This window comes from Coregonus clupeaformis, chromosome 1 (assembly GCF_020615455.1).
Source record: "Coregonus clupeaformis isolate EN_2021a chromosome 1, ASM2061545v1, whole genome shotgun sequence".
In the NCBI taxonomy this organism is placed as follows: Eukaryota; Metazoa; Chordata; class Actinopteri; order Salmoniformes; family Salmonidae; genus Coregonus; species Coregonus clupeaformis.
The window spans coordinates 23490750-23513309 of record NC_059192.1 but is presented as its reverse complement, the minus strand read 5'-3'; the positions used below and the strand labels follow the sequence as shown (position 1 = coordinate 23513309).

General features: G+C 43.1%; 1 protein-coding gene across 4 annotated transcripts in view; it reads right to left on the bottom strand.

Annotated features, from left to right (window-relative positions):
* Window positions 1-5540: 5540 nt before the first annotated feature.
* LOC121549058 (formin-like protein 1) overlaps window positions 5541-22560 on the bottom strand; it is a 48429-nt gene continuing 31409 nt past the window's right edge. The window contains exons 6-27 of one of the 4 annotated variants that reach the window (XM_041860990.2): window positions 21221-21346; window positions 19615-19710; window positions 18944-19052; window positions 18538-18614; window positions 18317-18410; window positions 12560-12634; window positions 12316-12426; window positions 11768-11917; window positions 11433-11534; window positions 11064-11310; window positions 10671-10940; window positions 10388-10512; window positions 9832-10034; window positions 9485-9719; window positions 9264-9332; window positions 9065-9145; window positions 8217-8510; window positions 7900-8001; window positions 7585-7689; window positions 7343-7460; window positions 6605-6715; window positions 6297-6383 (exon numbers count right to left, since the gene is read on the bottom strand). In XM_041860990.2, the coding sequence (XP_041716924.1) occupies window positions 6624-6715; window positions 7343-7460; window positions 7585-7689; window positions 7900-8001; window positions 8217-8510; window positions 9065-9145; window positions 9264-9332; window positions 9485-9719; window positions 9832-10034; window positions 10388-10512; window positions 10671-10940; window positions 11064-11310; window positions 11433-11534; window positions 11768-11917; window positions 12316-12426; window positions 12560-12634; window positions 18317-18410; window positions 18538-18614; window positions 18944-19052; window positions 19615-19710; window positions 21221-21346 (2881 nt within the window). In that variant the 3' untranslated portion in view covers window positions 6297-6383; window positions 6605-6623. Of the gene's footprint in view, window positions 6384-6604; window positions 6716-7342; window positions 7461-7584; window positions 7690-7899; window positions 8002-8216; window positions 8511-9064; window positions 9146-9263; window positions 9333-9484; window positions 9720-9831; window positions 10035-10387; window positions 10513-10670; window positions 10941-11063; window positions 11311-11432; window positions 11535-11767; window positions 11918-12315; window positions 12427-12559; window positions 12635-18316; window positions 18411-18537; window positions 18615-18943; window positions 19053-19614; window positions 19711-21220; window positions 21347-22560 lie in introns of all 4 variants that reach the window. The other 3 variants (XM_045212643.1, XM_041860910.2, XM_041861048.2) reach the window with 3 other exon arrangements.

Here is a 22560-nt window from a genome sequence, read left to right as displayed (position 1 = left end):
CAGACTCTGGGGCCTTTCAGAACAGGTGTATATATACTGAGATCATGTGACAGATCATGTGACACTTAGATTGCACACAGGTGGACTTTAATTAACTAATTATGTGACTTCTGAAGGTAATTGGTTGCACCAGATCTTATTTAGGGGCTTCATAGCAAAGGTGGTGAATACAAATGCACGCACCACTTTTCCATTATTTATTCTTTAGAATCTTTTGAAACAAGTAATTTTTTTCATTTCACTTCACCAATTTGGTCTATTTTCACCAAAAAAATAAATTTAAATTACCGGTTGTAATGCAATAAAATAGGAAAAACGCCAAGGGGGATGCAAGGCACTGTATATTAAATGTCTGACCTGACATTTAGTTCAATGTATGGGGTTTGTAGCATACAGTAAAAAATAAATAAATAGGCAACTGGGTCAGTAAAATATAGTAAACTGTCTGTGCTCAAACAAACAAAAGACCTGTTCAATTTAAACTGTATGTTTAACATATGCAAATAATATGAATGAATATATGTTGGAGTCAGCTGAATATATTGGACAAACATTAATCTACTGTATGTGACCTGTATGTACAGTGTGGGTAAAATAAAACCACATGGGTAGGCTATTTTGTGTACTGTAATGCATCATGTTAGGTTAATTATTTCAACAATACATGACTGCTTCAGACATGAAACAACGAGGTCATTTTGAACCAATAGGATTTAACCAAGACCGTATCACAACGTAAACTTGTTTTTTCCTGATGGGATAATGTGCACAAGTTGAAAAATCACCAATGTTAAGATCAACAAGAAGTGAAGTCTGTGTGTGCACAACATATGAATGCCTAGGGGTTATCTGATCAAAAAGGCTTAGTTGGCATTATACTATTTGATACCTGAGGACATTGTGTGGACATGCACGCTACACAGCGCTAGCTACATTCACTGTTCCAATAGCTGTCCAGAAAGACTGTCAACAGGAAATGACCAGGCGCTATCCTCTTTATCTCTATTGAACAGGTGGACTTTTTGTGTGTCCCTGAATGGATGATTTTGGCATTAATGCAGATAAATATGAATTATCTGGGGAATGGAGGCTCTTGTGGGAGGTTCCCTTAATCTCTTGCGAGCGATGGCGCACCTGTCTCTTCATGTCCTTGTACAGGATATTCATGATACAGGCTCCAAGAGCCACAGATGTCCCGGTGTCCCTCACAAGATCATGTCCCTTTTGATTTGACTCAAGCTGATGTCAACTATACATTCCGATACCTTTTTCAGACTACAAAGATTGCCAAAATTGCTGTACCACTTTTTGTCCCCATCTCTCCTTCCACAATTACCAATTGCCCCTCCCTTTCCCCACCTAAATTTACATACTGTATCTATGAATTCCATGCCCCTTGTAGACCAAAGCTGGTGTAGTCTTCCACTGCTCTTCATCCCACGCATACTATCTCACTGTGAGCAGTGGGCCTCTCAAGGACACATGAGGAAAACATAGCCAGACAGGGCTGACATTGATCTAAATCTACATCAGCGCAACCAGCTCTCTTGGCATCCTAAAAGGCACGTCTCCCCTCTACTCTCCTCTGCTCTCTTCTCCTACCTCCCTTTGTCCATGGTCTCGGCTTAATAGGAGGTCTGCGTCGTTAATCTTGGGCGTTTGTCTTGTTTGTTCCCCTAACCCTTTTGCCCCGTTGAATGGTTGGACGTGTAAACGAATGTGGCAGCGGTGTGGGGGCCCATAGACATCTAATCGGAGGGGGAAATCTCTTGTTCTCTAAAGGCCATGGTAATTCATTAGCATTGGCATCAAATCGAGCTTAATGAGTCAACGAGACAGGCTCAGCGCCATTATTCCTCTCCTAGGGTTTGTTTGTTTGGGTCTCCATGGCTCTATGGCGAAGCCCCTGTAGGTGAAATTCAGATCAGTCCATTTAGTCTGGCAGGCAGCCCACTGTCTGGATAAAGAAAGCATCTTAACTGTTTCAGACAGCACGAATGTATTGAGAAAAAAAAAATGTTTTGGGGAGAGCATTGTTTGGTTGATGCTAATGGCCAATCATAGCTTTTGATTTTAGCCCCCCTATATGTGTCCAAACTAGCCAGCAACCGAGGGCAAAAGTACAAACAAAAACGTAATCGACCAATCGCAGAGCAAGAAAGTATGCCTAAGATTAACAAGGGTGAAAGCAGAGTTCAGCCTTCACTTATAAAGATCATATAACATTATCCTCTTCAAAAAATGTAATAGGTACAGCATGCACTCTATTACCTAGTCCTCCATTACAGCTCCCCCATTACCTAGTCCATATTCCTATTCTCCTCTACGTCTTCCTCTGTTCTTCTTATCTCTCATTTCCTCTTCTCATTTCACCCCATCCTTTCCTCTCCCCTCCCAACTCCTCTTCCTCCTCTCCACTGTGGGAAGCTAAATCAGGACAGATTGCCCATCCTCAAGCCCTGACAGCAGTGCCGTACTAATCACAGCGTCACTTCCCCAGCTCTGCCTACGCTCAGCTTAGCGACAGCCACAAGGCTCTGATCTCCACACGAGCCTGACGACTGACACGCTGAACACAGCGTCCCCTGTGGCCAATCAGGGGAAATACAGAGGGCTGCAGCACTGGCTGTAGCATAGTACCACATGTGGCCAAATAGATGCATATGGAAGCTAGAAGATAGTCAATGACTAAGACAGTAGCGCTTGACTCGTCTGTCTGTATCTGGAAGGGGTCACCAGATGAGTGCAAAGAACTGGGAAACCAAATGTGATCTTAAACACTGTTAGAATACAAAGGAATAACCTGCAGACTGCCTTTTCACAGCCTCCCTATTGCATTAGGCTAGGTTTGGAGCTGAGATGGAGATCATGTGAGGGAAATTCTGTATTTTTCCAGGTCCAAGGGGAACTGCTTTAATCCTCTGCTAGCACAGTCAGTATACAGTGCTATGAAAAAGTATTTGCCCCCTTTCTAATTTTCTCTACTTTTGCATATTTGTGAGACTGAATGTTATCAGATCTTCAACCAAAACCTAATATTAGATAAAGGGAACATAAGTGAACAAATAACACAACAATTACATATTTATTTCATAAACAAAGTTATGCAACACCCAATTCCTCTGTGTGAAAAAGTAATTGCCCCCTTAAACTCAATAACTGGTTGTGCCACCTTTAGCTGCAATGACTCCAACCAAATGCTTCCTGTAGTTGTTGATCAGTCTCTCACGTCGCTGTGGAGGAATTTTGGCCCACTCTTCCATGCAGAACTGCTTTAACTCAGTGACGTGTGGGTTTTCAAGCATGAACTGCTTGTTTCAAGTCCTGCCACAACATCTCAATTGGGATTAGGTCTGGACTTTGACTAGGCCATTCCAAAACTTCCAATTTGTTGCTTTTTAGCAATTTTCATGTAGACTTGATTGTGTGTTTTGGATCATTGTCTTGCTGCATGACCCAGCTACGCTTCAGTTTCAGCTCACAGACAGATGGTCTGACATTCTCCTGTAGAATTCTCTGATACAGAGCAGAATTCATGGTTCCTTCTATTAAGGCAAGTCGTCCAGGTCCTGAGGCAGCAAAGTATCCCCAAACCATCACACCACCACCACCATGCTTGACCTTTGGTATGATGTTCTTACTGTGGAATGCAGAGTTTGGTTTTCACCAGGCATAATGGAACCATGTCGTCCAAAAAGTTATACTTTTGAATCATCTGTCCATAGAACGTTCTTCCAAGAGTCTTGATGATCATCCAGGTGCTTTTTGGCAAACTTGAGTCAACTTTTTGGACGAGATGGGTCCCAAAAACAACAAGATTCAGCACAGGACCTCACTTCTGACACCAAATGTTGCAAATTGAATACATATTGATCCTGGAATCTCACAGTAAACACTAGTACTCTATCCATCATGTGAAAGGTTCTGGACGCATTAGCACAGTTTTATACACTAGCCAGCTTTATCATCATTGCCACTGCTTTATGAAAACTTCCATCCAGAGATTTTATGCGTGACAAAAAATTATAATATATATACCAGAAAATGCAAGTCAGATAATCCCACAGAAGGGTTATGTGCTCTCTGACATATTGCTGGAGGAAAGTGTCAACATTATGCCACGGAAACTCTCTGTACATTAATATAAACCACTAGCACAAAAAATATACATTACTGGACATGATACAACGTTAAATCATAGACATTAATAGAATGTATTATTTATCTTAAACATGAAATGAGAGCTAATGAAAAGGAAGTCCATGTAATTAACCTCAGAATAATCTAAATCATATCAAAGATACAGTATATTGTGAGAAAATAGTATACTACCTGATAGTTATTGTTTGCAGAGATTATATCATGTACAAAATCAAATCTTCATCTATGTTTTATATGATCAGGAATTTTTGTATTTTTATACTTGAAAAGAGGATTCATAACCACATTTTAGATACATGTATTCTGTAAATTAGTTTATGAATGTGTGTTTAGTTTTTTCTTGTCATTGTTTTGGTAACTACCTACCTAGACCATTGAACACATCGTTACTATCATTTCTTGTCATAGATTAGTTTGGTTCATGGCAGGATACAAAGAACACATGTAGTGAAAAATCTGGAACTTTTGGGAGTCTTGTTTGTGAAACAACAGACTCTCCCAATAGAAATAAATGAGGAAGGGTTGTCAACTACTTAAAGTAGCATTCCACTCAACTGGCACGGATGGAGGGAGAGCACATTTCCTCATCCCTCTTTACAAGTACTCACTGATGACTACCCACAACTCTCTTCTTCTATTGTAATTAATAGTACAAAAAATATACTATGTCCAATATGGTTTCATGATGAATGTATGGTTGTTGGAGGTCGTCTGTGGGTGTTATAAATCATGTACATAGACCGAAAATATATTACTTATATGGATTCTTATGTGAATTTCTTTTTTTGTTGTTGAGAGGAACGTAATCCAAACAGCATGCACATACTGTACATTCCCGGAATTTGCACGCTGGGACGACGAAGGTTTCTGTTACTTCTGTGAATAACTCTACTGTATAACTCTCAGTGTATGTTAGATCAAACATGGTACAGGACAATAGATTTTGTATCATGTGCAACAAGGTCGGTCAAGACCCATTTTACTGTCAACGTTAATGTAAAAAGAAAATAGATTAAAAATATTGAAGAGCAACTATTGTTATTCTGAGAGTGATGCTTGCTGTGTGAGATTTGTGTTGTTTATGAGTACTGAGGAATAATGGTACAGTAACATAGTATGAATGTTAAAGACCAACTAACAGTGCAAATGCTATGCCAATTCTACGTATTGAAAGAACTGTTGCTGCTTTTTGTGAGAAAATCAACTATGGTACTTAACAGACCGCTGCTTTTGTACCTTCCTGTTGTGTTTTTGTGAGAATAAAAGTGATCCTCTTGTACACGAAAGGATTCGATTTAAATTAATTCCGTGTCTGAAAAGAACTCTAAACCAATTTCATGTCTCATGACTTCTGATGTTATAAATAAAGTATCAGACAATCACAGTATAAAATATTTATTAGTTCACACCCAAAATAGTGAAACAAAGAAAGGGTTATCCATACACCTTTATATTAAAAATAATTTTAATACAGTACAAATCTTGTTCTAAGCTCCGTCCTGAGCTGTATTCCTACTAGTCCTAGGGCAGATAGACAGACAGACAGGTCATCATGCTTTTACACCAGATACGGCAGTTATTGGGATTGACAGTTTGCAGCCGTCTGAGTACCCCAAATAGAATAAGCTATTAATATGACATACAAATGTTGGGTCTTGTCTAGCTTTCACTGATTGTTATGTACACAGTCCCAGTGTTCAACCTGCCATATACGTGTCCAAAAGCTCTAAAGAAGATTGTAGAGAATGATGGTGATTCTCATTTAAATCATGCCGTTGAACTGTAAAGTCCATCCACGGCCAAGCCCTTAATCCTTTAGCAGTATGTAGAAATAGGAAGTGTTTACAGTGAAATAGAGTGTATTTACTGTAGGTGTTTGTTGGGGATCAGAGAAATATTAGGAAACAGCACCTCACAGTCTAATATACCTAAAGCTCTACTTAGAGAGCAGGCAGTCAACCGTGAGGTTTGCTGTGGGCTGACCAACAGCTAGAACCAATCACCTGCCATGCTGAGTTAAGTCTAGGGGAGATATTTCAAGTTTGTGTGCACTCTATATCCATTAAATGAGAGTGATTATTTGAATGGAGCGTGTGTGTGTGTGCGTGCGTGTGTAGTGTCTCACAGGGAAATATCGGAAGAGACTAGGAGCTTTTGCCCGGGCTTCCACTTGGCGCTGACTCGGGACCCGTCTGTCCGTCTGTACGGCTGGTTCCTCAGGTCTAGTATGGGAGATGATGGATAGCAACAACACCGTGAGACCACAACTTGGAACAGGTCTGGTCTAAACATGCTTTGGTACTGACACCTCCACACAACCACAGACAGACAGACAGACAGACAACTGCACCAAGAGACAGAGAGAAACAGATATATCCACAGACAGAGAAACACAGTGCTGCACAGGAGACATAGACACCTCCAGAGAGAGCGAAAGACAGACCTAAACACTTCTGAGGGGATTATGTGGGGCTCTCATCACTGAAGCCGGAGTCGCAGAAGAGGCGAGAGGAGCGCTTGCCAGAGCGAGCCGTGAAGGGCACAGCCTTTAGAGCTGAAAACCCCAGAGAGAGAGAGAGAGATAAGGAAAGAAAGAGAGGAGAGGGTGAAGGAGAGATATAACCAAGGGTGAAGGAGATATATAACCAAAGGTGAGGAGAGATATAACCAAGGGTGAGGAGAGATATAACCAAGGGTGAGCAGAGATATAACCAAGGGTGAGATATAACCAAGGGTGAAGGAGAGATATAACCAAGGGTGAGGCGAGATATAACCAAGGGTGAGGAGGGATATAACCAAGGGTGAGGAGAGATATATGCCCAGGGGAATGAGTGGGAATGACATGAAAAAAGGAGTGAAAAAGGGAGTGAATGGAGAAGATGAAAGGGTATGAGTAGACGTGACAGAAACAACAGGATGATGCAGCCGGTAGTGGACATTGCATGATGATAGTTAGTTATAATGTATTTGTGAAAATGGAGCATGGCGAAAAATGGCCTACATTGTTTTAGTTGAAAAACATGCATTATAATACTGTACATTTCTACAAGAGTATATCACAGCTACCGCTTTAGTTTAATTTCAGAATTACATATTCATTATATTAGACATACACAGCAGACATAAATTGTACTGGAGACCTTGATCTATTACCCCCAACCCCTGACCCTACAAGGCCCACCTGTGATGATGTCCTCGATGGCTCCATCCTTGCCCTCCCGGACCAGGGGGGTCACCTGCCGCCTCTTCAGCTCCGCTATCAGGTCCATCTGGGGCAGCTTGGGCATCATAGGTACCTGCTGGGGTCAAAAGGCAGCCAAAAGGAGTTGGGGTCAAAATCAAAATTATACATGTTTTGAGTGTAAACGGAGTAGGTCAACTCTCTTATTGCTCCTGCATGGTTGATAATGTGTCAACGACTACCTTCTGTGGTATTTCAGGCTTAGCTGATGTCGGCGGTGGCCCTGTCCTCCCTTCGCTGGACAACACATCCTGCTTTTTCCTCTGCTCATTCTCCTGCTCTGCTTGCTGCCGGGACGAATAAAATGACATGTATGTATGGTACACTGTCACATTAGTACAACAGTTACTATTTGATGTGTAGCAAAGAGCCCAGCACCGTCTACTATGTTGATACATTAACGTACTTACGCTTTTAAAGTCGGCTATATGACAGGAATGAATGATTGAATACATTTAATCAATCAATAAATGTAATTAGTCAATGTGGTGACTAACCTTATAGGCCTTGATGAACCTCACGAAGATGGGGAAGAACATGGAGGGAGGTGTGGTTTTAGGGTACTCTCCAAAGTACTCCACTACTGATTCATACACATCCTAACATGAGAAAAAATAATCAGACCTTCATTATACTGTACCTCATTGCTTTCAGTAGCAGTAGTACTCATATAGTACTTATATAAATATTATCACGCTCTCCTAAAATCATTTATTCTAGTGTCATAAAAACGTTACTAGGTTAGCCCCATTTAGTAGGCTGTACATTTAGCCATTTTTCATTGTACAATATATATTTAGTAGGGAGAATTGACCTTGGCAGTCTTGCCATCTTCTACTACAGAGTCCAGCAGGTCATTGTTGCTGGTGAGGAACTCCTGCAGCACAGGGTTGTCTTCCTGTATGGCAAACTCCTTCCGGGTCACCTCCATGGCCCTCTCCAGGGCACGCACGTCCTGCAGAATGCTATCCAGGGACACCACAGCAGCTTTGTCCATGAAGTGCAGCTCGCTGTGGAAGGCTTGGAGCTCAGGGTATTTCTCCTGGATGATGCTCACTATGAAGTGCAGCAGAGTCTGTCTCCGGTCTGTGGACTTAGTGTCTAAGAGCTAGATTGAACCAGAGCCATATTTTTAGAGGAAACCAATGGAGAAAATGATACAATGTGAAAAGGTTAGCCTGATCCCACACCTGTATTTGCTTTATGACAGTGGTAGTCAGAGGAAAATACACTGTGATCAAGAACAAAGGGTGTCCAATCCGGATGATACAGTTGTTACTCGTCTCCAATGGAATCAATTTAGAAGTTAATTGATGATTTGGGTAACTGGGCCTGTAATTAATTATCTTCAGCAATAATTCGAGTTGAGAGACATGCTCCACCTTAGTGTTCTAGTCATTCAGTCACTGTGGCCGATTCAGAGAAGGCCTGTCAGAATCGGTTATCTCTGGATCTCTCACTGATGTGGAGTTCCATTTGAATAATTACTGTAGATAATCAATTAGATGCTGTGCTAAAACGACATTCTGCTAACCCAAGTGAATTTTCTGGACTAGGGTTGGAGTACAAAAGCAATGTGCCTCGTCGTCGGAAAAATAACACAAAATGAGCCTCTAAGATTTGGTTGATAAATACTGTATGTCTGCTTGAAGTCTTTCTCACCAAGTCGAGACTCTGCAGGCGGAACCCATAGGCCGCTCCTCTATTGCTGCTGTTCATGTAGTTTCCAAAGGCTAGGATGATCTTAGGGACAGAAGAGGCATTCCAAAGTTACACACCAATGCTGTGTAATCATACACATCTAACCAATTTAACACAAACCATCCATGCAGTATATCAAAAGAGCTGTCTCCTACAGTACCTCAAGGATCTTCTTCAGCTTGCTAGAGGACTTGATTGACATTGAGGCAGCGATGATTGCGTTGAGTTGCTGTTGGAGAGATGGGAACATACAGTATTATGGTGAATTATGGTATTATGGTGAAGCTTTTCGCACCCAACTACTATACATGAAAAAAACGTTGAAATAACATTGAAACCATTTTGAAATAACATTGAAATTATAAAATATTTTCTACTGACCGGCTGGATGAGCTGGATGCTTTCGGGGAAGTTGCCCATGAAGGTTAGTGTTCTGATGCGCTGGGTCAGCCGTGGGATCTTGCCAAAGCACACCATGAAGCGGTCCTCCTCGGGGAGCTCGTCCAGGGGCCTCCCATCTCGCTCGTAGTTCTGGATGAGCTTGACTTCGTACTCTGAGGGGATGAAACGCTCCAGCAGCTCCAGGAAGTCCAGGCTCAGAACTTCCTGGTTATACCTGTAGGGGGCACAGTCAGTGCATTCAACTAGATGTAGTCTTACAATATCTAGTCTTACGCACAAATGACATGTAGTATTTTTCTTATAACAAGTTGATAACAGACACATACGTCTCTATAGCTGTGCAGATGTCTGAGGTCGCCATGCCTCCCTTGCGCAGGGTGATGGCCAGGTTCTTGGCTCTGTTGGGCTCCAGTAGGGACACTTTGCTGGGGGCCTTCTGGGCCACCTTCGCTCTCAGAGTCCCCACGTCAGCCGGGGCTGTCTGGGCCTTGGTCTTAAACTGCTCCTCAAAGGCATCCATGTTCAACTCCTAGGACATGGAGGGGAGAGGTGGATAAATAATGCATGAGCTTTTGGTAATAGCCAAACTCAGTGAGAATGATTTACAGTTAAACAGCAGGAAGACTGGCCGTTGATACCGCAGGCTATTTTGTCATATGGCGGGAGACAGATCAGACGGAGGGAGCGAGAGCGAGAAATACAAAGGATTTCAGGAATACAGAAGATAGAGAAACTTGAGAGCGGCTGAGACAGAGAGGAAGAGGGATTGAAAGACTGGAATGAGCAGAAACAGAAACAGCAGCCACAGACAGATGAGGACATATTGAGATGAAAAAGAATACAGATTGTGAGCAGATAGCTAGCAGGGTACTGTGGTCTCACCCCCAACACGTTCTCATCATCCAGCTCATTGAAGATGGTTCCAGCCACCTGGTTGGGTTTGAGGGCCTGCCAGTTGAATGAAGGCATACGGTACTTAGTCTGAATGGACTTCTTGTTTCTGTTACCTGTCCAGAAAAGGGACACATTACTTTTGGCAGAACTTTTCATTATGTAAGTACCTTTCTGAGGGCCAGTCCCTGTTAGTGGGGATCAATGAAGTGAACGTTTTGTCATTAGAACCACGACTGACAGAACTATCTTGACCTATCGCATGTTAGCTTACCAGTGTGTCCGTCAGGCATACCCCCAAATGGTGGGGGCATTCCAACGCTTGGAGGTGGTGGGGCTATACCACCCCCTGGAAGAGGGGGGGGCAGAGGAGGTGGTGCCGTCGAGCATGGAGGGGGAGGAGGAGGAGGAGGAGGTGGAGGAGGAGGGGGAGGAGGAGCTTGTGCCGTGACCTCTGTTGCACCAGGTAATGGAGGAGCAGGGGGTGGGGGCGGAACTACAGATGTGGGAGGGGCCACAGGACCATCAACAGTCGTGATTTGTTCTGTGGAAGCAGGGAAATATGAAAAAAGGTAACATTTTTGGTGATGAATTTCATTCCATAAACCAAAATAAATTAATATTTCTGACATGGTTTTTGAGACCATGTGTGTGGCTTGCAGCTCACCTGTTTCAGCATGGATGGAAACAGGAAGGATGATAGGGACCACATGGAGGTCCAGGTGTCCCGAGGACGAGCGCTCCATTTGAATCAGCCCCTGGTCCACAAGCCCCTGAACTTTCTCCTCCAGCTCCGCCAAGGCATGGGCCGAACGATCTCTATCCCTCTCTCTTTCCGTCTCTCGTTCTATCTCTCTCTCGATCTCCCTCTGTTGTAGAATGGTCACCTGGGCACAGGACTCACGCAGACTCTCCTGTTACACAGACACACATGTCCATGTGTTAGCCCTCTGAGCTATAGCGTAGGCATAAGCTTGGGAGCTAACGCAAGTCTTCTTTGTGTATGTCATGGACTGTAATTAGATGATAGGCCTACCTTTAGGAGCTCCACCTCTTTGGTGGTCTGGATGAGATGTTTCTCCAACTCTGACACTGTCTCCAACGCCTCCCTCTCACTCTCTTGCAATCTGCTGCTTATCTATAATACACACACACGCACACACACACACACACACATTTATATACAGTCGTACAGACACGTTAAAAAAAACACACAGTACATACAATCTACTTATTATAAACCTTCAAACACAATGTGCACAAGAAAGCGTGAACAAGTTCACCCAGGTGCAACACATCAAAATAAAGTTGACATAGCGGATGTGTGTTCTTGTACACATTCTTGTTTGTACACAATGGACGTATGGTCACCTGTGCATTGTGGTCCTGCAGCTCCTCCATGTGTTCCAACAGGGCGTTCTTGGTCTCTGCATCCTCCAGCAGAGCCCCCACATCAAACACGTTATCCAGGTAGGCCTGAATCTGCACCAGCAGCCTGTCACTCTCTGTGAACTTTAACCTCTGCACATGACAGAGGAACACATACACACATATACAAAGACAAATATAGAGATACATTACTATTTTTCTATGTAATTATGTGCACACACGCATCATTTGTTTACCTTCAAATCTAGTCTCCTATGACAACAAAAACATAAACAATAGAATGATGTGTCTTTGGGTTTTTGGTTATGATAAGGAAAGACAGTTGTACTAATGCAATCTCATAAGGTATTTTATAAGTTATATTATTCACAAATAAGGGGGTATATTTTTATATTTTCTGAAAATATCTCACCATGTTTCACGGTAAAGTCTACACCTGTTGTATTCAGCCGGCGCATGTGACAAATGCAATTTGATTTGATGTATCAGTGGTAAGGGGCAACTTCTGTCTGTGATTCAGTATCACTCACCTCCAGATAGTCATCCAGGCCATGGTGGCTAAACTCATACTGCAGATGGACCCTGAAGTTCATGTTCTCTACTGAGTGGACCACGATGTTGATGAACTGCATGCACGCCACCTGGTGGACATAAACAGTAGGAGACGGCGTCAGGTTTACATCTACTGTAACTTGCTAATCAAGTCTGAGCATTTTCTCTTCTGTGGAGATGGACCTAATAAACATGAATTGTGCAATTTGGAGTCAGATTTACCATGAAGTCAATGTTGCTGTCTTCATTGCAGAAATACTCCATCAGCTTCTCGAAGCGGCTCCTCTCTCCACATACCTTATCAACGACATGGATTGAAGGGGAAAAGGTTTTCGACTAGGCACATAATTCGGCACCGCAACACCACAAATATGCACAGGGGGGCAGTGTATCCTTAAATACAGCTTCTTGTACCCCACGCAAACGATATTTCACTTTATGTCTTTCTCCAGTTCTCTCTACCGCACCGCAATGTTTTCGCAAATGACTTCTAAAATGGAAGTTAGCTGACTTCAATCATGAAAGCTATAATGTCAGCATCACTCGGCCATACAAAGGTGGGTCAGAATAGTCTCATAAGTAGTGTGTTTGAAAATGAAATATATCAGTTAGACTGTTCTACAGTGTGATATCCAATAGCTGTACCCTTTTGAACATGCGTGATACGTCTTTAAGGTTTAATGCCGCCTCCCCCCAGCCCACTCATGTCCACTAAATAATACAGGCTTGCTCCTCAACCTGCCAGCCTGTACCCAAACAATGCCCACGCTCTGCCACTGTGGGCAACAGGAGCCAGCCTGGTACAGTACTCCGCCTTTCCGCCTCCACTTCTACACTCCTCCACCATGTGCTATCTATCAACTCTCGCTCGTTCCCTCCCTCCCTCCCTCCATCTGTCTCTCACCCACACAGTTTCTCCGTGCTATCCCAAAACGAGTGCCACTTTTGATGCCAGCACTGCAACTGATACTAGGTTACTACTCTAAGGTGTTGCTTAAACAGTGTGTGTGATTAGGATATGAGATAGGATATGAGAAGGCGAGAGCTCTGGATACTGCAATTATGGATGACTTTGATCGAGCTAATTTGAAAGTGTTGAAAGGTCAATCCCTCTTCGAAATAAACTTTGCAAGCATTGTTTAAGCGATGCCTATCGCTGAGTGGCACATTATAGGGCTTTAAAAAGACGGACTGTAAGCAGTGATTACCAGTCATTCAGGGCAGGTGGAGCAGAGCCCCACCTGTTTTGAGCCCCACCTGTTTACAGTAGCTGTTGCCTGCTTTGAATGTTATTTTGCCATTAAATCATGTCACATATCAGTTTGCAAACAATGTAAAAACACATTTATTGAGTGAATAAAGCCGCATACAAACATGGTCGCTTTCTTGAGTAAGGCAGCTCCAAAATGCAGGTGTTTCAGCCTAGCTCAGTGCTTTCTGTGGTGGTGGGGCAGCCAGCGGAACATACAGAGCATAGGCGTTGGTAATCTTCTCTAGTTGTGCTGTGATTGGCTCAGTGTTCTGTCACTCATGGGGACACTACGTCACCGCAGAATCTACAGGGCGAGTTAGGCAGTTCAAGCCCCCTTGGATGCTGCCATAGATTGACATTAGAAGTGCCCATCCAAGAAGGCTCAAGGTCATTGGCCACAGATAAAATGGCGTCAAATCACGTTATATCTACCATAGCTTTGATTGGACTGATCATGTCAACATCATACTTTCAAATCATACTAGTCATCATCATGAATCACGTGCAAATCCTTTTCAATCCTTGTCACATTAAGAGAAATTATAGATAAAACGTATCTGTGCTCATCAGCCATTGGACATAAACACTACACAACAAGTCAGATCGCAAATTTAACAATGAGTGGTTTGGAAAGAATCAGTGACTAACTGCAAGCGTTGCAAAGCAATCACTATTTTCCTTCCTCTGCCTGCTATTCGGTGGAGAGGGTGTGTGGTCCAAGTCTGGGTTTAAGGATTTAAAACATCTGTCTGAAAGGGTCTCGTTTCAAAGCTTAAAATGATAAACATAGTCCATGGGCCAGAAAAGGTTGAATACATTGGCCATGCTGTCAATCCAGCATGACTTCTGCCGTGTTCAAAACAACTGGAAACTCGGAACTGGGAAATCTCAGACTTCAGTGAGTTCAAGACAACTGGGAACTCCGACTGGGAAAATAAGTTTTGAACGGTCATCCAACTCGGAATTCCAAGTCGGGAACTCGGGCCTCTTTCTAGAGCTCCGACCTGAAGATCTTTGACGTCATGATTCAACCTTGTTTTTTTCCTGAGTTCCCAGTTGTCTTTTAAACTCACGGACCAGGCAAGGAGGGCATTAATCAGAGAGGCAACAAAGAGACCAAAGATAACCCTGAAGGAGCTGCAAAGCTCCACAGCGGAGATTGGAGTATCTGTCCATAGGACCACTTTAAGCCGTACACTCCACAGAGCTGGGCTTTATGGAAGAGTTGCCAGAAAAAAAGCCATTGCTTAAAGAAAAAAATAAGCAAACACGTTTGGTGTTCGCCAAAAGCCATGTGGGAGACTCCCCAAACATATGGAAGAAGGTACTCTGGTCAGATGAGAGTAAAATTGAGCTTTTTGGCCATCAAGGAAAACGCTATGTCTGGCGCAAACCCAACACCTCATCACCCGAGAACACCATCCTCACAGTGAAGCATGGTGGTGGGAGCATCATGCTGTGGGGATGTTTTTCATTGGCATGGACTGGGAAACTGGTCAGAATTTAAGGAATGATGGATGGCGCTAAATACAGGGGAATTCTTGAGGGAAACCTGTTTGGGTCTTCCAGAGATTTGAGACTGGGACAGAGGTTCACCTTCCAGCAGGACAATGACCCTAAGCATACTGCTAAAGCAACACTTGAGTGGTTTAAGGGGAAACATTGAAATGTCTTGGAATGGCCTAGTCAAAGCCCAGACCTCAATCCAATTGAGAATCTGTGGTATGACTTAAAGATTGCTGTACACCAGCGGAACCCATCCAACTTGAAGGAGCTGGAGCAGTTTTGCCTTGAAGAATGAGCAAAAATCCCTGTGGCTAGATGTGCCAAGCTTATAGAGACATACCCCAAGAGACTTGCAGCTGTAATTTCTGCGAAAGATGGCTCTACAAAGTATTGACTTTGGGCGGGGGTGAATAGTTATAGTTATGTAAGTTTTCTGTATTTTTTGTCTTATTTCTTGTTTGTTTCACAATAAAAAATATTTAGCATCTTCAAAGTGGTAGGCATATTGTGTAAATCAAATGTGACAAACCCACCAAAAATCGATTATAATTCCAGGTTGTAAAGCAACAAAATAGGAAAAATGCCAAGGGGGGTGAATACTTTCGCAAGCCACTGTATGTATACTGTAGCTAAGAAAGTAATACTAAGTGTATGTTGTGTAGTAAGCTGTTAGTAGCCCATGTGCTTCACCCTAATAATTTGGTCCCTTTCCCCCTCAGAACTTAGCCTACTGTTCTAACTTGGTGGTGCACATGTAGCCTATTGCCTGTTTTAGAGAAATGTCATCGTCAAATATTGTAAGAGCTTTCTTTGTCTGCTTATATGCCCCCTTTAATTTATCCTACGGTTCTGACTTGATGTACATGGAGAAAACTGTAAGAACAGCCCATGTTCTGAATTCTGTCGCTGTACATTTCAAAAGTGCTGAACAAATAGGTATATCGGCTACTCGCTCATTAATGTCTTAATCGAAATTACAGCTTGCCTCTTATCTGCTCATCGTTCCCTTATGCCATAGTTTATACATCTCAATTGTTATAGGCCTATTACTTATAGAGGTCTATCTCATTAGAATCTTATTAATCATTTTAGGCAATGTTGGAATGATTTCATTGTTTTGCTTACCTTGTGTATTATAATTACAGTAGCTCATGCGTTTTTCTTCACGAGGAGGGGATACTATATAATGTTGTTGGGTCTGTAACCATGTTTGCCAGTGAATATATTTGCTTTCAACAAAAAGTTCAGTAATAGACCCATGTAATTCCAGTTGATATTGTGAGGGTTGTTTTGTTTGCGCAAAGCGCTGTCTGTGTGTCAGTATATTGTCTATAAAAGAGAATCCTTGTGATTGTATTTTCCTTCCTTTTTAGACCACTTAGGCTTAATAAAATACTTAAAATGGATAGGCTAACCGAGTGTCTCTCTCTCTCTCTCTCTCTCTCTCTCTCTCTCTCTCTCTGTCTGTCTGTCTGTCTGTCTGTCTGTCTGTCTGTCTGTCTGTCTGTCTGTCTGTCTGTCTGTCTGTCTGTCTGTCTGTCTGTCTGTCTGTCTGTCTGTCTCTTTCTCTCTCTCTCTCTCTCTCTCTCTCTCTCTCTCTCTCTCTGTCTGTCTGTCTGTCTGTCTCTCTTTCTCTCTCTCTCTCTCTCTCTCTCTGTGTGGTGACTTAAAAAATAGTAAAGTTAACGCCTCAACATCTTGCTGAATTTATCTGAACTACTGTAACATCTATCTGAATTTGTGTCGGTGTCCATTTTAGTGTGTCGCAGCTTGTTTGCTTGCACTTGCTTATATTTAGAGCTCAGTATTGATGATATAAGAACAAACATGATGAATTTACTGAACATGAATGTAATAATGTTTGTGTATGGTTCAAAAGTCAAAACTAATTTTGGCGTTTGTTATTATTGAAGGAGAATGCGGTTCTTATCGACTTACACAAATCCACAAGGAGTCAGTTGTAACCACATTTGTTTAAGCAAATCAGCCATGTCAGCTATGGTTTTTAAAAATGCATTAAATTAGGCTGAATGAACTGTTTCGCTGCCAGACAAGGCTCCGCTGATAGCCAGGTGTAGCGGTGGTAAGGATTCACTCCATGGTGCTGAAAATAAAGCTCTGCTGTTGGGACAGCTTTATGTAGGCCCTAACCGTTTGTCACCGTTATAGTGCAATTCATGTATTGTTTAGTGTTGTGTTGTGGCTTTGCTGGCATGCACTAAAATCGCCACTGACTGGAAGTAACCAACGCTGATATACCATGTGTTCTGAGACTTCCTCATGCCACCAGACATACGTCAGAGGAAACAAGTGAATGTCAGACATTTTGATAGAACACCTTTTGCTACTGAAAAAGTAGTCTGCTCTGGTCAATGTCCATGTAATTAACCGCTCTAGGGAGAGGTTTCTCATAACTACTGGACTAGGATAATTATACTAATCAGGACTTCGAAGACAAAACTGACCACAGATCAGTGCTTAGGGGCAACTGTCCCTAAATACCACAGGTTGCAGTGGTTCATCTAATGCTAAGACCTAGCTTTTCCGTCCTTGCCCATTGCTAATAATACCCAGGTCTACATCACAACGTCTGGCTAGCCCTATCCACGGGGGTCTTTATCTGTTAGCAACAGTTGGTCCCTTGACAGACAGTGGGGAGAAGTCCAAAGAAAGGTTAAACTGTCACGTCGCCAACAACTGTTACGAATTTTTGTGCCCCCACCCCCTCCTGCACCTTCACCCCCTCCTGCTTATAGCGGACAACTGCCATGACAGCTGCCAGGGGGGCCGTTGGGTGATATCTTTGGATGGGGGTTGATAGGTTGACTTGGCGTGTGCAGTGTTCACAAGGAAATCAAGACGACTGATGGCCACATCCTAACTTTTTTCAGATCTCTGCATATAAGTCATTATTTGTGCGTTGATGTCAATGGGAGATTTGGGAAACTGGGAGTCTCTATGACCCTCAAACTCAACTCTGGACCCCGAAGACAGTTCCAATGCGTTTTTTCATTGTTCCCCTCTAATAAGGGACTGATTTAGACCTGGGAAACGAGGTGCGTGCAATTAATTATCAGGTAGAAAAGAAAACCAGCAGGCTCCGGAGCTTTTGTTGAATACCCCTGCTGTATGACATGCAACATGATGGGAGACTTCAGAAGGGTGTAGGGTTTGACAGGAAGTGTTGGTGAAGAGACTGTCGTCATGGATACCCCTCTTACCTCTTTGAAGTTGTCAAAAGCGGAGAGGATGATGTCATGACCGCCCCTCACTAGACATACAGCAGCCAACAGCTCCAGCACTAAAGCTTTGGTCCTGAGGGGTACAAGTGTATATTATACACACACACACACACACACACACACACACACACACACACACACACACACACACACACACACACACACACACACACGCACACACTAATAACACTGGTCCTCACCTGGGGTTCCTGTTGTTGAGGCTGAGGGTGATCTCGTTCACACAACACGGGTGGGTCATCACCAGGTTAAACCCAGACTAAACACACACGTACACACCGTTGTCAGTCATCGCCATCGTCAGTCACACTTCATATACTGCAGTGTAGACTTGATCCATACTGACACAAAGTCTGTCAACTGTCGCTTTTTTGATGGACAGTGCTTTACAGCGTAGGAGGGAACCATAAAGTTATTGGTGTGTAAAACACCAAGCAATGACGCTGAAATAAATGTTACTCCTCCTAGCTAACTCTATTGAGTCACGCTGTTTTAACAGTAGAGATAAAGGTGGATAGGCCTACCTGGCTAAGTGTTATAGGTGAATAAAGGTTCAGTAGGGTTTACATGGGGAGGTGCAGTATGTACCTGGTAGTTCATGATGGCACGTAGACACATGATGCAGAGGTGAACGTCGTCTTTCTGACTGACGAGGCGTGAGTTCCTCATCGCTTTCCTGTTGTGGAGAGGGTTGAATCTGCCGGGTGAGAAACGTAGCTGTTATTTAATGTTATTACAAATGCATAACGCAACAATACCATGTAATAAGAGGTTATTTCATAACATTATAGCTGTAGTGACACACCTCCAACTCTTATGAGTTTTGAAATACATACACATTATAAACTTGCACAAATTACACACAGGGTGGACATTTTATAGTTATTCAAACTGCGAGGGCTTTGAATAACTATAAAATGTCCACCCTGTGTGTAATTTGTGCAAGTTTATAATGTGTATGTATTTCAAAACTCATAAGAGATAAAATTAGCCCTGTCCCCACAACGTAATGTGTTTTAAGGCTGAATGGGACTCGTTTTTGTCTATGATGATGCAATCAATGAATGAAGCAATGAAGCTTCCATTGCCAGATCCACATGTAAATAGTCATGTTAATATTCACTTCGAAATATTTTTGGTTAAAATTACATCTGAGTGATTGAAAGAGAGAGAGGGGCAAGTAGATATTATAGACACCAGCGAAAGAGAAAAAACAGGCAGAAAGAGAAGACTACAGAGGTGATAAACGAGATTCTTACACACTCCTCTTGGAAGCATCAATGACAGGCAGGCAGTGCCCCAAAATGGATCCTCCCAGATATCTGTTGATAGGTGGAATGTCTGATGGTTTTGCCCTAGGCAGACATTGCTCACATGTTTACAACATAGACTAGAATGCTGAGAGGGAGGAAGGCTGCTTCCAACGTTTACCCTACGAAACAGTTGGTGTGACAGGAATGTGGCTCCTCCAGATGAAAAAGAGTATAGAGGATAGAGGTGTGTGTGTGTGTGTGTGTCTGTGTGTGTGTGTGTGCGCGCGCGCATCTGTCTGTCTGTCTGTCTGTCTGTTTACATGTGTGTGTACGTGTGTGTGTGCATGTGCATGTGCACATCTTTCTGTATGTTTATCTGTTTGTCTGTCTGTTTACATGTGTGTGTACATGTGTATGTGTGTGTGTGTGCGTGTGTGTGTGCGTGTGTGAGTGTGTGAGTGTGCGCATCTGTCTGTCTGTGTCTGTCTGTCTGTTTACGTGTGTGTGTGTGTGTGTATGTGTGTGTGTGTGTGTGTGAGTGTGTGTGTGTGTGTGTGTGTGTGTGTGTGTGTGTGTGTGTGTGTGTGTGTGTGTGTGTGTGTGTGTGTGTGTGTGTGTGTGTATGTATGTATGTATGTATGTGTGTGTGTGTGTATGTGTGTGTGTGTGTATGTGTGTGTGTGTGTGTGTGTGTGTGTGTGTGTGTGTGTGTGTGTGTGTGTGTGTGTGTGTGTGTGTGTGTGTGTGTGTGTGTGTGTGTGTGTGTGTGTATGTGTGTGACAGCTTGGGACAGACTAGGCCACCTTGACGGGACAGGTTAAGCTACAGTATGTGCTTAGCAGTACCAGCTGCACCAAGATTCTCATAAGGTTACGGCCAACCAGAAACTTTCCCAGACATTTTGAGAACATTTTCAAGCAGACAAAACTGAGATCACACTCGTTCCGGGAATTCGAAACACAGTGCAAAGGATTTATATTACATAAGAAGAAGCATTGTCCCAGGTTTGATTATGGCATACGCTTTGTTCCATGGCAAGGAATGTCATTGAACCATGCTATAATGTAATCTACATCAAAGTGTATCCGGTCGTCAACGCCCATGGACCACATGTTTTCATTAAACATTTCAACAGGGACACCACCATATCATTTGAATGAGATAGAAGCAGGGTGACAGAGAGTGGATCGTATCCCCTGAATCTGATCCAATGAATCTGTCAGACCTGTCTTATATCAAAGTGCTGGCCTGCCTCGACATCCCATAATACTGTAAAGTAGTGATAAAAGTGTGTGTGTGTCTGTGTCAGCCTGACACCCGCTGCACTGATCCAACCGTGCAGTAACGTCAATCACAGACATCCACAGAGATCAATCTACAGACACATCAACTCCCATTGGGGTAGGGGAAGTGGTCATGGTGTGTGTGTGTGTCACAGTGTGTGTGTGGGTACGGGAGGACTGGGAGTCATTGTTCTTTCCTCACAAGTAACGCCCATGAATCTTGGGTGCAAGAACTACAAGTGTAGTCCAACCTCGGTCCCATCCAACAGACAGACTTTTATGCACTCATTGCAGCGCCATACTTCTCACCAGTTCCTGGTGACACTCACCTCACAGTAAAGGAACGAGCCACTTTAGAAGCACCATGGATTGGAGAGTTACCGGCACTCCTCGTGAAGTCCTCCACAGATTTGTCCGGTGTGGCTGTCCCGTTGTCCAAACTGTCCATGTCATAGCTGAGGGTCCAGAGTACAGATGTAGGATCTTAATTTGATCACTTTTATATTGCTGAGAATTTACATACATTCACTGAAAACTGGCATTCACTGAAAACCCGTTATATTAACAGTATTGCACTTTTCATGTACAGTGAGGGAAAAAAGTATTTGATCCCCTGCTGATTTTGTATGTTTGCCCACTGACAAAGAAATGATCAGTCTATAATTTTAATGGTAGGTTTATTTGAACAGTGAGAGACAGAATAACAACAAAAAATTCCAGAAAAACGCATGTCAAAAATGTTATAAATTGATTTGCATTTTAATGAGGGAAATAAGTATTTGACCCCTCTGCAAAACATGACTTAGTACTTGGTGGCAAAACCCTTGTTGGCAATCACAGAGGTCAGACGTTTCTTGTAGTTGGCCACCAGGTTTGCACACATCTCTTTGCAGATCTTCTCCAAGTCATTAAGGTTTCGAGCCTGATGTTTGGCAACTCGAACCTTCAGCTCCCTCCACAGATTTTCTATGGTATTAAGCTCTGGAGACTGGCTAGGCCACTCCAGGACCTTAATGTGCTTCTTCTTGAGCCACTCCTTTGTTGTCTTGGCCGTGTGTTTTGGGTCATTGTCATGCTGGAATACCCATCCACGACCCATTTTCAATGCCCTGGCTGAGGGAAGGAGGTTCTCACCCAAGATTTGATGGTACATGGCCCCGTCCATCGTCCCTTTGATGCGGTGAAATTGTCCTGTCTCCTTAGCAGAAAAACACCCCCAAAGCATAATGTTTCCACCTCCATGTTTGACGGTGGGGATGGTGTTCTTGGGGTCATAGGCAGCATTCCTCCTCCTCCAAACACGGCGAGTTGAGTTGATGCCAAAGAGCTCCATTTTGGTCTCATCTGACCACAACACTTTCACCCAGTTCTCCTCTGAATCATTCAGATGTTCATTGGCAAACTTCAGACGTCCCTGTATATGTGCTTTCTTGAGCAGGGGGATCTTGCGGGCACTGCAGGATTTCAGTCCTTCACGGCGTAGTGTGTTACAAATTGTTTTCTTGGTGACTATGTTCCCAGCTGCCTTGAGATCATTGACAAGATCCTCCCGTGTAGTTCTGGGCTGATTCCTCACCGTTCTCATGATCATTGCAACTCCACGAGGTGAGATCTTGCATGGAGCCCCAGGCTGAGGGAGATTGACAGTTCTTTTGTGTTTCTTCCATTT